This window comes from Bombus flavifrons, chromosome 7 (assembly GCF_040668555.2).
Source record: "Bombus flavifrons isolate JBK064 chromosome 7, iyBomFlav1_principal, whole genome shotgun sequence".
Classification (NCBI taxonomy): Eukaryota; Metazoa; Arthropoda; class Insecta; order Hymenoptera; family Apidae; genus Bombus; species Bombus flavifrons.
The window spans coordinates 14,026,852-14,041,605 of NC_138448.1; the positions used below are offsets into that span (position 1 = coordinate 14,026,852).

Sequence of the window (14,754 nt, forward strand, 5' to 3'; positions counted from 1 at the left end):
TTGCCTATTCAAAAACGCATCAACGTACCAGAACGACTACGAAATTGTGGTCCAAACGACGCACAAACCACAAGTGAGTTTGAAAAACGAATCGAAGCGGATCGTGACGGTGGTCCATCATTTTGATCGCGGTGTTTATGATAATACGTCGCGTAAAAGTGAAAACAGTTCTGGGTTCATGGAAGCGTAACCGAATAATGGCGCGACCGATGCGCCATGCACCGACCAAAGAAATTACGACATCCGTCATAATAATTCTTTTTCCACCGCTTTCCTCCACCTCCTTTCCTTTTCGTCGATTCGATTAAATGTCATTTCGCAAATGCCTGAAACCGCGCTCGTCGGACGGCTATCGATTAATCGCGTTTACGGAAGGTCTGCCAACCGACGTGGAATGTTAGGTTGAAAATTCTCGACGATTCGCTGGACTTCTTACTTCTTAACGATCGTATAATTGATGAAGTTCGCAGAAGACACGAATTGCGATATCGGTGATGAATGGATTTTTTGAAATAGGTTATCATATGGCATTATCGGAGGAAATTTCTGAAGACTGTTAATGCAGAAACACGATGAAGTTCGAGCGAGTCTCATTAGTAGACTAGGATGTTTATGCAAATTTAGATCGTCGAGATATAATCAAGGAAATAAAATCTAAATAGAAATTTACTTCATCCTCTAAATATTATATTTAGGAATATAATTTCCTTCGAATATTTCCTATATTCTTGCATATTATATGCAGCTTATACGTTTCTGTACGATTAAATTTTTCATAAATAAATATAAACGTCCACTGTTCTTTCATTAGCACAGATGGAAGTACGAAAGAATTACAAAGCAGAGAAAGACTTTTTCAAAATATAATAGTTTAGAGTATGCTATTTTTGGAGGAAAATCTTCAAGACTGTTGAACGCAAAATATACGTACAACGAAGTTCGAATATATTTCATTAGCATAAACGAAAGTGTTAAGAAGACACACGAGAATAATTATAATATAGTCGTGACAATAACTAAATTTACGTGCAATTGATATAATCAACCAGGTATGTATACAGGCATCGAAGAAATAGGAAAATCGTAATTTAGTTGGAAACAAACTTTAGTATCTTGGCGATAAAAATATAAATCTACATTTATCAACATCCGCTTCTAAATGTTACTCTGACCCAAGAGATCATGATATAACTGGGAAACATTTTACACATACGTATATCCCAATAAATCTTGAGTGTATACACACTCGTTTCAAATGCCATAAACGCACGTCTCAATTATCCCCTATCTTTTCTCCGTCTCCATTCAACAATCAGTTGTCCTGACAGCGGATGATGCAAAAAGTTACCTAGACTGGCGGATGCACCGGCAAACGATCGTCTAAGTCCTAAGTGACGCGGAAATATATTTTATTTCCCTTCTCTGCTTGCTTTTTGCTAGTTCGCGAAGGTTAGTGTTGTCGTTTCACGGTTTACTCCTTTCATCGCGGATAATTTCGTTCGTTTCGCTCCTCTAGCAGCCATTTGCCTCCAGACTTTTGTCATTACGTACGACAAAAGGAAATACGTCCGTAAGGAAACAGGTTTGATCCTTTCACTGCCTACCACGATAACTAAATAGGGTCGAAGAAGGTATTTAACATTTTGAATCGACTATTTTCGGAATATTACATTTGTGCATTTTTTCGCCAAAGTCGAAGTTCGTTTACGTAACATGGCAAAATAAGATTCGTAGTTACACTATCGGTAATAAATAATTATACAAAAGCCTTTTTTCCATAATAAATAGGAGACTGGGAAACGAAGAGGAAAGTAAAAATTCATATAAAAATGTAAAGAAAACTAAACTATGAAATATTAGGACGCATATATGGATCATTTTTAAAATAATATTTGGTGAAATTTTTATTATCAGCAAAATTATCAGTTACAGTTTGCCGATAGAATGAATAACATTTGAAGAGAAAGATTTTGCAAAATACGAGATCTCTGATTATTCCTTTTAACGAGAAATTATAAAAACAAATCGATGATCTATACCTAACTTGTAATTTGTCGTGCAAAAGGACTCTACTAATATTTAGAACAAATTGTATGCTTTCCGTTGCTTGTATATCATATAATTATCTTATTATAAATTTGTCATAGCATATTCGCGTCGTGTGTGTTCTCACATAATGAAAAATATTATTCGTTAGAGTCTACGTAATAAATAGACGTAACAAGTATACTGGGATCCTGGTGTTTATAGTCTGCAGTGTGATTATTTCGCGTAAAATGTTAATTCGTATTCGCCACAGATAATGCACGTCATAGTTAAGATACTATTTGGTATGCTTTGTCGTTAAGGTGTTAATCGAGGCCGTAACGGAGCGATTTTTCTCGCGTCGCTTTTTCCGCGATCGGAAAGTCCGGCCGATCGATCGAATCGCGAACGAGGTCGAGTTATTTTTGCACCGGTTGCAATTTCACGAAATTCGATCGGACTTCGCGGTGCATTTGCATCGTGGCTCGTTTTTCTGACGGCTTTTGAGTTGTTTTTTTTTTTTTTAAGAATTTTGTTTCGTAAGTCTGTCGAGCGATGGTGTAAAATCGATGCTTGTAATTTTTGTCGTTGATAAATAACGATCAAATTGTATATGTATATTTAATAAATATTAACAAGAAAGTTATGTTTATGGTTTGTGGAGCAATAAAGAATCGTTACTGGAACGAGATCGTAATTGAAACGTCAGTCAATACATTTTGACTATGATTTTGCCAAAGAAATGAAACAAATAATTTACAGTAATTTTGTTAGTAATACGAAATGAATATTGCAGTGAAATGAAATTTGGTATTTGATATAGCAATCAACGAATAATATACATCAAGGATATAATATCTTGATCAGCAATATTCGATAGTGGGGATGTTGATATTTTAACATCTGTTGATTAAATATTTTTTATTCTTCAAACACTAAAAGCCTTTAAAATCTTATGATCTTTTTAAAGAACCTACGTATGTAGAACGGTTGATGATAATCTACTATACTATGAGTAGGAATAGAATGCTTTTAAGGGTTACGACAGGTCGAGGGAGACATCGGAAAATGTAAGTAGAATGTTTCCACGTGGATGCATTAAGGTCAAGCCAGGTCACTGACCAAGAACTTACGTTCTTTAAAAATGAGATCTTACATTCTTTAATATATCAATGTAACTTGTCGTTTCTCATAAAAAATAGTGTCGATTTGTTTATGTCAAAGTTTCATTAGTTTAGAAAGTATTTCGATATTAATATTGTAAAATGTACAATTATTTTTAATTTCAATATTGTAAAATGACAGACGTATCTAAATTTCCAAAATGACACGGAATCTTTTTCTACGAATAGAACGATACAGGACAATGGAAGAAATTTAATTATAATATGTTGACGGTCTGTGAAAAAAATTAACAGATAAGAGAATAAAATATACGAAGACGATAAACACAATAGTTTAGAGCTAGATGATAGACAGAGTTTATTTAAAATGTCTTGAAAAACTCAAACGTGCAGGTATTTAAATTTACATATCAGACTTCAAGGAGCGTCCATTTCCTATAATAAAACGCACGTTAAACCTTCATCCATGAAGGAAGACAGGTTTTCTCTTTCATCAACAAACGCTTATGTTTGTTTAAGCATGTGAAAGACATCGTCACGATGACAAGAGAAAGAAGAAGGAGAAGAGAACGAAGAATAATAAAGACGAAGCAGGAACAATTTGCCTGGTATCGATCGTTGTTGCTTTTTCCGGTAAACGAAGAGTTAGAAATATGATTCGGCAGGATGTCTGTCGAAATGCGAGTTTATGTAATTCTTTAATTACGCCCTTCCTATAGTCGCTACGTTAAAAGACGATTACGAAGATCTAAGCTATTATCCTGTCTGTCGTAATCCGATATCCTTGTTAGTTCGATGGAAAAAGAAAGTGTTATACCCAACATGAAGAATTATATCTTTAATAATCTGCGTAGCCGAGTAACGTCACTCAACTGCCAGGTAATCGTAATAGCTGCTTTGCTGAGAAATATCTTCCTCCTCTGTTTCATCGTATATCGTATGAATAAAGCTGTTTTGCAAGTTGGGAAAGTTCAATTTTCCATTCGTTTTTCTTTCATCGATCAGCGCCATCGATGAACGATCGAATGACGCGTATGAAGATGTCTGTCGAATTAAAAATTATCGTACTTAGTTGATCGTTAATTGCACATTAGGAAGAAATTGGACGATAAATATAGGAAGAAATTTTAAGCAGCTGAGTAACGTAAAATAATACAGAATTTTAGAGGAATATGTAGATTAAGTTTATAAACAGGTACATTGTATGTATTTTTAACGCAACTAGTTAAATACCATTATATTTTTATCCTACTTAATGATTTTACTTTGTTAATCTGATGTTTGATCGTGAGTGTAATAATATTTCTATCGAAAATATTCAAATTTGCATATATCAGGTTGTCCGAAAAGTGTCTTTCTTTTGCAGACACGTCTTTTACAACGACGCATCTTTATACAAACACGAAACCTAATCTGTCGAACGTTGTGATATTTATTTTGATAGAACGAAATGGATCATACGTAATTCGATAAAATAATATACAATGGAAAATATTGTACATCCATTGTTTCCTTATAAAACGAAAGAAACTTTTCGGACGACCTAATATATATATAAATCGAAGTCAGTTCGGCTAAATTAAAATATTTAATATCCTCGCAACGATATCATTTTTACAAGAATAAAATTCTAGTGATCGCGAATGATCATTGACGTTCTGCTCTTTCTACTCGATAGCTGACCACCATTCCGCGAGTCAATATCTCGTACTATCGAAGCTCTGCTGCAACTGATAACAGCTTTTCGATCCACTTGACGCGAAAATGTGATGTCACGATAAAGTTTCCTGGATTACTGGCTAAAGTGAGTGTTGCCCAACTACAACAAATGATACCATATCGCAGTTTGTTACCAGCTCGAGAGTATACGCTGTTTCATTGCCTTGTTTTTTCCTATTGTCCAATGAACGCACACGATCCCTCGTTTTCCTAGACCTTTCGAAAAACCTTTTATTCCTGTAACTTTTCTGTAATTCTCATTTTTTTTTTGTTTTTGTTTGGTAACCACATCGTTTCATGGAATGTGAATCTCATGAAGAAATTAGGTTCGACTACGATGATTGTAAATTTCTAAATTAAAAAATCGTACGTACAATTTCTATATTCTTTTCCTTAATTGCAGTGCATTATAATTCTGATTACTAATCAGATTCTAGGAAATTGATGGAATTTTTTATATTTGGATTATTATACTTTTGTCTTTCAAGTATATCAGAAATACTCTTTTAATGATTATTATATAATTCATTATATTCTCATAAGTCTAACATAACAAATTTAAGTTCTGTTTTACGCAAAATGTTCAAATCCAATTAATCTTCGATTGCCCATTTATTATTATTACAACTTTAATCTCCTCTAAACCATAGTTTAATTTGAGCACCTAACTCCATTAATTTTCCAGATTCGCCAGAATTAATCGATCCTGTAGTCCAATTTCCAACTCTATAAATTATTTCAGTTTCCATTTTCACTCCATACAATTAGCACGAATTTATTCATTCGCCACAACACAAATACGTTTTACTATCATTCACCGGAAGTTCACCACGACGCTTACCACGGTAAACACCTCAAATCCACAGGAAAGATATAAACTCGGCCAATCTCGAATTCGCATAATCTGGGAATAATAAGTCACACACTCGTAAGAAATTCAGTGGTTTAAACCAATTACGAGACGCATTCGCATGCAGGTTAAACTAGTAGATCGCGCATTCGCGTCTTACGCCGCTTGTTCTCGTATCTCCTCGAATATATCTAGGCAAGTTCCACGTATTTCAACGAGGTACGTGGCCGCAGACACACACGTGGATGCACCTACACCCGGTACATCGCTGTGCAAACGTTGCATGCACCTAGAGAAGAACACGACCAAGAAACGGAGACCACGAGATCGTTATCGCGCTAAACAGGAAAGCAAATTTCGCGCCACGCTCGATCCTTCGTTCCTGGAAGAAGTTTTCTAAGAAAACTTTTCTTCCCTCCCGTTACTTGTGTAAGGAATTATTCTTGTTCCAAGTTTGTTTTTATGTATTGGAAGAAGGAATTATAGCATTGGAGATTATGGTAAGATCGAAGAAAATGCATCGGTGAAATTTTCGAATTACGCGCCATGGGTCGCTTAGATAGATCGTCGTATCGATTTTCTAATTTGTAAGATTTTTTGACAATCTATCTCTTTTATCGTCTGACGGTTTGTGATCGATTGAGATTGGACTGATTATCGGTAAAAAAGAAAACTGTACGTAGCGTGCGTTGTTCTCGACTGTTGGTGTTATGATATCGTTTGTGGATAATAACACGTCTACCAGATATCGCATGAAATCCTATATAATGTCACATCTGTGTTTCGTTCGTAACATGTACTGTTTGTAGGTAATTAAGGGAAGAAAAGACATTATCATTTGCAGGATATATTACGTTTTCAGACAGTAATGTCTAATGATTTACAACTTTTTTTAAATGAAATGATTTCTTAGTCTTCTCTTTATTGACATTTATAGCGAAATGAATTCCTATATACTTTCCACGATAGTAATTATTTACAAAATATCATTAAAATTTGATCATTCCTGAATGCTCAATGTTCAGAATTTCTAATTAGGCTTTTATACTTTTCGTTGCAGGTTACCTCCTTGCTTTTGGAAGGGGAACGCAGAAAATTAGCGGTTCTGCAAAGAGAATTGCAAGTTGCACTCGAAGAAGGGGGAAGTGTAAAAGTTAAAGAGAAGCAGCGACAAGAATTGCTGCACGCCATATCGTAAGTAGAATTAGTACACATTTAGTCAGACGAACTCTACTTTATACGAAGTTATACGCACGTGTGCTTTTCTATCGACGTGTAATATTTTTTTTTACTCTAAAAATGTTGTTAAGAATAATACGACAATACAAATACGAATAAAATAACTTTATATCGAATATACGAGGACTATGTTTTAACTGTCCTGTAGAAATTTAGGAACGAGCATTTACACAAGATGAAATGTTATTTCAGTTCTATTAAATGCATTGTGTTCCTTATTGAAAGACTGATCAAACTTATTTTGTCACTTTATGATATTTGAGAAGAGAGTGATATCAATGATAAAAGTACATACACACATACAAGTTAAATTTCATATTTATCTTTTAAATTGTTACGCACATATGTTCTAAAATGTTCTCATCTGCTTCAGGAAAATATATTTTGAAATACGTTTAAAACCTATAATTGTCTAAACATATTACCACGCATTATGTTGCATTGTCGTACAGAATACTATCTTAACGCTAGAAACGTACAAAATTTAGAGAGACTGTTCATCGCTTTAAACACTTGTATCAATTCCGACATCGTCGGTGGCCCCTGTAGTATCATAACAAGTCTAATGGCTCCCAGACTAGCCCCCAGACTAGCTCCCAGAGGTAGTCAACGCGTTAACAATCTCTCATTTCATATTATGCCATTAAACCTCTATAAATAAACATTTGTCGATTAATATAACGCGAAACGACTATCGAAAATCAACGTTTTTAATTCCTCTTAGACAAGGCCCTTTTTTCCATAATAAATAGGAGACTGGGAAAACGAAGAGGAAAGTAAAGATTCATATAAAAATGTGAAGAAAACTTTGTCTTAAGAAAGTAAGCTTAGTGTATGGCGTATCATTGGCGAAAATAATCGGCGAATTCTTTTCCCGGTCACGTCGTGTTCGAAACTTGCCTGGAAAAGCTATCGAAATGGCCGCGGTAGAACGAAAAACTCGACCAAGGAAACATTCATTTTGCCGAGCGGTAGCCTTCGAATAATATATTTTGCAAGTTGGCACCGGACCCTCGTAACACCAGCTCCGAGCTTCTCTTCTCAGCCCTGTACCTCTCTTTCCTCCAAATGGGAGAGAGGATTAACTCGTTCAAGATTTATTAGCGGCTGTCCTCCGGCGGACTAACAATTTGATCAAACTACCGTGGAATTATGCAGTTTCGTGTAGCTTCCGGCGCGAGTCGTCCCGAAGTCGATGCCGAAACTGCGAACTTGCAGCGCGTTTCGTCGCGCGTAAAGTACACCGCGATTAATGAATTTCCCATCTCTACGATTACGCCCAGCTAATTTTGTATCCTGACGTTTGCGTTGGATTTCGTTTCCACGGATTCTTCAGACTCTAGCGATATCCGTGCGAGTATCGGTGTTTGGATTGGGAAGTCGGCGAATCGGATCGAAAGGAGTGATTTTTGTAGCTTTAGAGGATAATTAAACGTAACAAATCGAACATTTGGATGGGTTGGAAATTTTAGTTGTAAATAGATTGCCGATGTTTACGTATTCATGGGAAATTGCAATGGGCAAAGATGATATAACATGTAAAATACATTCTCGCCTTTTTTTCATTTTACAACTTCTTTCACTCAACGTGGATAAACCACGCGCATTTTCTGGATATATCCTATATCGAGTTTCGAATAACTCTACACTTTTCTTCCGCACCCCAATTTCGAACCCTCGTATCGGTATCACTTGAAATTCAGATCTAGAAACGTTCGGATCAAAGTTTCGTTTCAACGTAATAGCGCGATAAAGATTGAAGTATTCGATTAGTTTAAACGCTTTATAAGGCGGAAGAGCTATAAAGTATACTTATTTTAAAGAGAAAGAGGCAAGACGGATATGTTAGGTTGTCCGAAAAGTTTCTTTCGTTTCATAAGACCGTAATAGATGAACAAGAAATTTTGTTTTATATTATTTTATCGAATCAGGTATGATCCATTTCGTTCTATTTCTATTATTATGTTCGTGCATAATTGTTGTTATTTCTGTATTCAGAGATGGGATCACAGTAGCTGTTATTTTATTCTTTGGATAAATCTATCACACCTTTCTGAAACGAAAACTTTCATTGCACTTTCTTACATGGATTAGGGATAACAACAAAAGGATATGTTAAACCTATCGATTAAATCTATCGATTGTATCTACAGGGTGGTTGGTAACTGGTGGTACAAGCGGAAAGGGGGTGATTCTAGGCGAAAAAAGAAGTCGAAAATATAGAATAAAAATTTTCTTTTTTTAATTTTTCCATCGAGATAACGATCTACAGTGAGATCCGTTATAACGAGACGCGATAAAGTGCACGCGTACCGAGCGAAAATTCAAAGTCGATTTTCTCGAAAACAAAGCCTCGAACGAAAAATTTTTATTCTATATTTTCGACTTCTTTTTTCGCGTAGAATCACCCCCTTTCCGCTTGTACCACCAGTTACCAACCACTCTGTAGAACTATCTTTTAGTTACTATTTATTTAGTAACTGGCGCATCTGCACGTGGATGGCGAGTAAGAACTCACGTTGTCATTTTCAACAATAATTCGATAAACTAATATAAAAGAAAAAACATTGCGCGTCTATTATTTCTTTATAAAACGAAAGGAACATTTCGGACAACCGTATATATTGGTATCTCTCCGTTTAAATTTCATAGTATTTAAATTAATTAACTGTCAAAGTACTACCAGATATGCATCTTGTAAAATATTGGAACAATTTGTGATTAAAGTTAGACAAGATCGCAGAACGTTTATAGCGAAGTTGCGAAGGAATGTTATAGTATTGAACGAAGAATTTTGCATGTACGTTTATTTAATTATAAGATTTACTAGATTCCGAAACTTTATACAATTCTGATCGGGACAAATATTATTTACAGTGCAAGCCAACGAATATAGAAATTCTATGCTCTACAGCTTATTATTTATGAAACGTTCCGTATAATTTTAGTTTCAGTTTTTGCTTGAAATACGAACACCGACTTTCGTACCTTGTTACGAAGTAAAATTGGAAAAAGGTAAGTCCATTCCTGAAACGACGTTCGTATATTATCATGCGCGGTGGATACGAATATTTGACAAAATGTGTGCGAATGTTACTTAAAAAATTTCTTTGATAATTTATAAATAACAATAGCGTAGGAGGAAATTTTTATTAAAAAGTTTCTTTCCATCTAAAAGCGTTCTAGAATTTTTAACGGATAATGCCGTAACGTATTTTCAGTGAAATGGTGGAAAATATTCTTCGCTGAGAATTCCTCTCATAGTTGTAGATGTAACAAGCATACAGATTGTAAAAAATTCAGCTGCAAACTACGTTCGTTTTTCTGTCTAATCTAACAATATCATGTATACGACAGGTATGCGAGAAATTTCCGTAGCTTTGTATAAATTTTAATACCATTGTACATTGGTAGTATTAAAAACAGAGAATGCACAAAGCAATGTTTATTTAAGCTATGGAGTCGTTAAACGATCCGTTCATATTTAATTTCTTAAATATTATTTTTCATCGACGAAAAACTAGTAAACGAATATTTAATATATTTCTAGAATCGACGTAAAAATTTCTATTCTCGTATTAAATTTAATGGTCTAAAGTAAAATTTAAACCCCGAGGACAGCTGTCTCTTCGCCGAAAAGGCGCTTTTCGCTATAATTATGATTCAACAGAATTTTTTCTATCCAACACGACGTATTCACATTTCACATATTTACAATTAAATTAGAAGAAATTTCCTATACAAATACCATTTAACCTTCTTGAGCCTGAGCAAAGTTACTTAATATACTTCCCTAGAAAAACTGACTTAATCCATCGGACAATACGTTTCTCGCACACCGTTCAATTCTTAGAAACACAACTGTTGAGAATTGTGCATCTTAATCGCCGAAATAAAAGTAAAGGAACGCTAAGGTTACACTTAGAATTCGTATTAAAATAGTTTTAGATTTATTCAATAAACGATTTCCAGGATCTTCGTCGATATACATTTGCACGCGTCTCAGCATCTTCCACGTCATACTGCCAACGGAACAGTTACATTCGCCTGTTTTTCGAGACGCTGTGCACACACGTAATTCCATACACTCATATTCACATACGTGTGTCACTACTACGCGGCCAATCTAGTCTAACACACACAATTATACGTATCTCAATAATATATTCTATTTTTGTCGAAACATAGATTAATACACACATAACAAACATAAACGTACATAATAACATTCTTTTTACTCTATTTGTTCCTCTTCGTACTTCCTTACTTGACAGAGCAAATTCAAGCATAGTAAACCATTAAGGAGTACCATTAAATATATTCGCTACAGCAGATCTTAAAAACAATTAGAATTTTTATTATCAAAGGTTTTTTATCCGATCGAAATTTTTCATGCATTCGTATTCACATACGTGTGTCACTACTATGCGGCCAATCTAGTCTAACACACAAAATTATACGTATCTCAATAATATATTCTATTTTTGTCGAAACATAGATTAATACACACATAACAAACATAAACGTACATAATAACATTCTTTTTACTCTATTTGTTCCTCTTCGTACTTCCTTACTTGACAGAGCAAATTCAAGCATAGTAAACCATTAAGGAGTACCATTAAATATATTCGCTACAGCAGATCTTAAAGCAATTAGAATTTTTATTATCAAAGGTTTTTTATCCGATCGAAATTTTTCATGCATTCGTATTCACATACGTGTGTCACTACTACGCGGTCAATCTAGTCTAACACACACAATTATACGTATCTCAATAACAACACACATGACTCGCGACGACAAAAATTTCAAGAACCTCCACTTTCGAAACTCGAACTCTCGAATCATCAGTTAACTTTTACAAAATAATTTCCAAGCAATATTTCATCGAGCATCCTTTCGTAACTATCGCTCCTTCGCATTAACACCCCTTTCACCCCTCTTAGCGTAATTATTATCCCAAGGAAATTCGGTTCAGCGTCCTTGATAATAAATCCAGCCTCGGAGGATCACGTTAACAGGTGCATACGCGGATTTCTGAAATCCCGAAAATTAGGAGCGGCGTCTAGCGAGACGCTTGCGGACGCGAGCGTCTCGAGAGTTCCAACGACAGCCTGAGGAGAAAATTCTCAGGAGTCAGCGATATGTAAAGCCGAGCATTTCCTTTTTTCATCGTTTTTCTCTCCTCGTCTGGTGGGCGGTGTTTACACAGCTTCTCGCGGCGCGGCGTTTCGGCGCTGTTTGCGGACGCTTGGAGGCGCACCTCGTCGATTATACACCGACGACGAATTTACGGGCATCGCGACGCGCCGAGTTCCATCGTTTCCGCGAGTCCAATTAAGCGTTTCGAGTCGAAAGCGGCTCCACTCGTTTCGCGTTCCGTGGCAAACACGTGCGAGAAACAACGGAATAATTGACGATTCCTCTCGAGAATACAGAGAGCTGAGAAATTGAACGAAGGAGCGATACGCGAATCACGAGAGAACGCAGTGCTCGATGTTCGATTTTTGCGACCTTTTGTTTCTTCTTGTTGGAAATGGAAGCGTGGTACGATGGTGGAATATTTGGGGAAAAGAGTCTTTGTATCCGAGGTGTTTGGTGCGACGAGGAATTTTTTCATTTCGTTAACTATTCCAAGAAACGTCAAACAAATAGATATTTATTAAAAAGTTAAATTTCATATTCAGAAGTGAAACAGTTTGGTACAACGAATATCAGTCGACTGTGAATTTATAGCGTGTTTAAAAAAGTGGTTTGATTCTGATCGATTTTGAATTAGTTTCTGTTGTTTTATTCGGTGCCTTCAACGAGATAAAAATTGTTTGTAGTGACGGTATAGATGATATAAGAAGGACGACAATTTTTTATTGCAAAAATAGGACCGCCATTTCATACATTATATCATACAACTTCTGAAACGAATAGCTTTCAAAGCTTTTCTTCTTCTCAAAAGCAATTGTCCCTTTCAAAGATTGTCATTTTTCTCCACCTTTTTTTCTTATCATTCACTGGATACTTCTTCTTCGAAACGTTTAAAAGTTAAATCGCCTTCGCGCAATTCCTTACTCCAACACTTCGGAAGAACTTTAGAAAGATAATTTTACTTAATAATGAAATTTATTCAACGACTTCGACGAGCGCCGGTTTTCGTGCCTTTCCAAAAGCGTCTGTCCCTTCAGATAAGCATACACGTAAAATATTCAGAAAGATTTTGCGGAGAACTAACTTTGTCTTCGGTCGTGATAAAATCGACCGAGTGGTTCCACGTTTTAAAAACACTTTCTCCAACAAGTATATAATAGCGTAGCGGTAAAAGATTCTTTAAAATTCCCACGAGAATTCACGCTCGTTAATTTAATAGTCATTCTCCCATTCTCGTCGCATTTCCAAGTCATTGTGCTTGATTACGCCATTGCGTTGAATTACGCGAACACCGAATAACGCCAAGTTTGTCATGCGTTTAATTTCTTCTGAGATTTTAAAATCGAACAAGTTGCGAAGAAAATTCGAGTAGAGACAGATTCTCTACATTTAATATCAAAGTTCAGGGACGTTCTCCCAGATATTAACTTTTTACATTCTTTATAAGCGTTATATTTATCATTTTTTCTCTATTTATTACATTTGCCCTGTGTTTGAACGCTAAATCAATATAAACGACGACATATTGTGGAGAGCGTAATTGATGAACTTTTATAAAACTCTTTCTAAAATAAAATCGATATTGGGAAAGTAAATGAAACCTGGTATAGCGGAGGCACTGCAACACGTGTGCTCAATGCGGGCAAAACAGTTGTTTGCATTAATAATTCAATATTCAACGATGTCAAACTGTTATTACATGCTGGAAAAATTGGTATTTTGAAACATTTTCCCTCGAAAGCAGTTTCCCTTGTCAGGTTTTCTATTTCACGTGATAATCATGTGGCCGGAAGTATGACGCACATGCTGCCATTGCAAATACCCATAGGATGGAGTGAGAGAATCTAGATTGTTTAGGGATTTCGAGGTAACCCCGTGGATGAACCACGCGCCGACAGTGATATACGAGTCTTGAGTGGGGTGGTTGGGTGGTTTATTCGCTCAATCTTTAGCGAGCCACACACATAGGACGTTGTCACGATGCTGGTTAAACTGATTAAAAAAGTACTGACTCTACTCTGGTTGCGGTACAACTACATTATAGGATATTGTACGAATTATAAATTATGAGACGAAGGATTCCCTGACACGTAAACGACGTTAAATAATCACCTTCGTTATTAATAATAGCGTGCTAGATCCGTATGATTAGATAAAATTGTAATTTTTTAAGAGAACAGAACGTGTACAGATAACGTACAAATGAAAATATCTTAAAAATTATATCTTGACACATATGTCTTATTCTGATAAAGGCCACAAAAGATTACACGCATTAGATCATTCTATAAATAACGCAGTCGCTGATTTTCATATACCAGACGAAGATAAAAAATCGCCTGAAAATCGATCAACGACGAATTTCACCGTATCTTTTATAATTCATTACAGTTTCCTACTAAGTTATTCATTCCAGTTTCTCAGAAACTCCTATAGTAACAACTTTCATTGTTTTAAATAGAACGAACTCTCAGAGAAACCGAATTACTTATGGGATGAGCCAATATTTCTATATTTCACTGGAGTAAAAATCACAAAAGAATCACGTTCCTTGAATTTCCTGTATGACAAGAAGCAAATGTACATAGATATACATGTCGTGTCGTTCTATATTCATTCCAATGAAAATCTGCCTATTATTTAACGAAACTC

General features: G+C 35.5%; 1 protein-coding gene across 1 annotated transcript in view; it reads left to right on the forward strand.

Annotated features, from left to right (window-relative positions):
- The window catches only part of LOC138181967 (uncharacterized), a 99,574-nt gene that overhangs the window by 76,763 nt on the left and 8,057 nt on the right, over nucleotides 1-14,754 (forward strand). Inside the window, exon 3 of the mRNA XM_069117387.1 lies at nucleotides 6,779-6,912. Coding sequence (XP_068973488.1) covers nucleotides 6,779-6,912 — 134 coding nt within the window. The remainder of the gene's footprint in view (nucleotides 1-6,778; nucleotides 6,913-14,754) is intronic.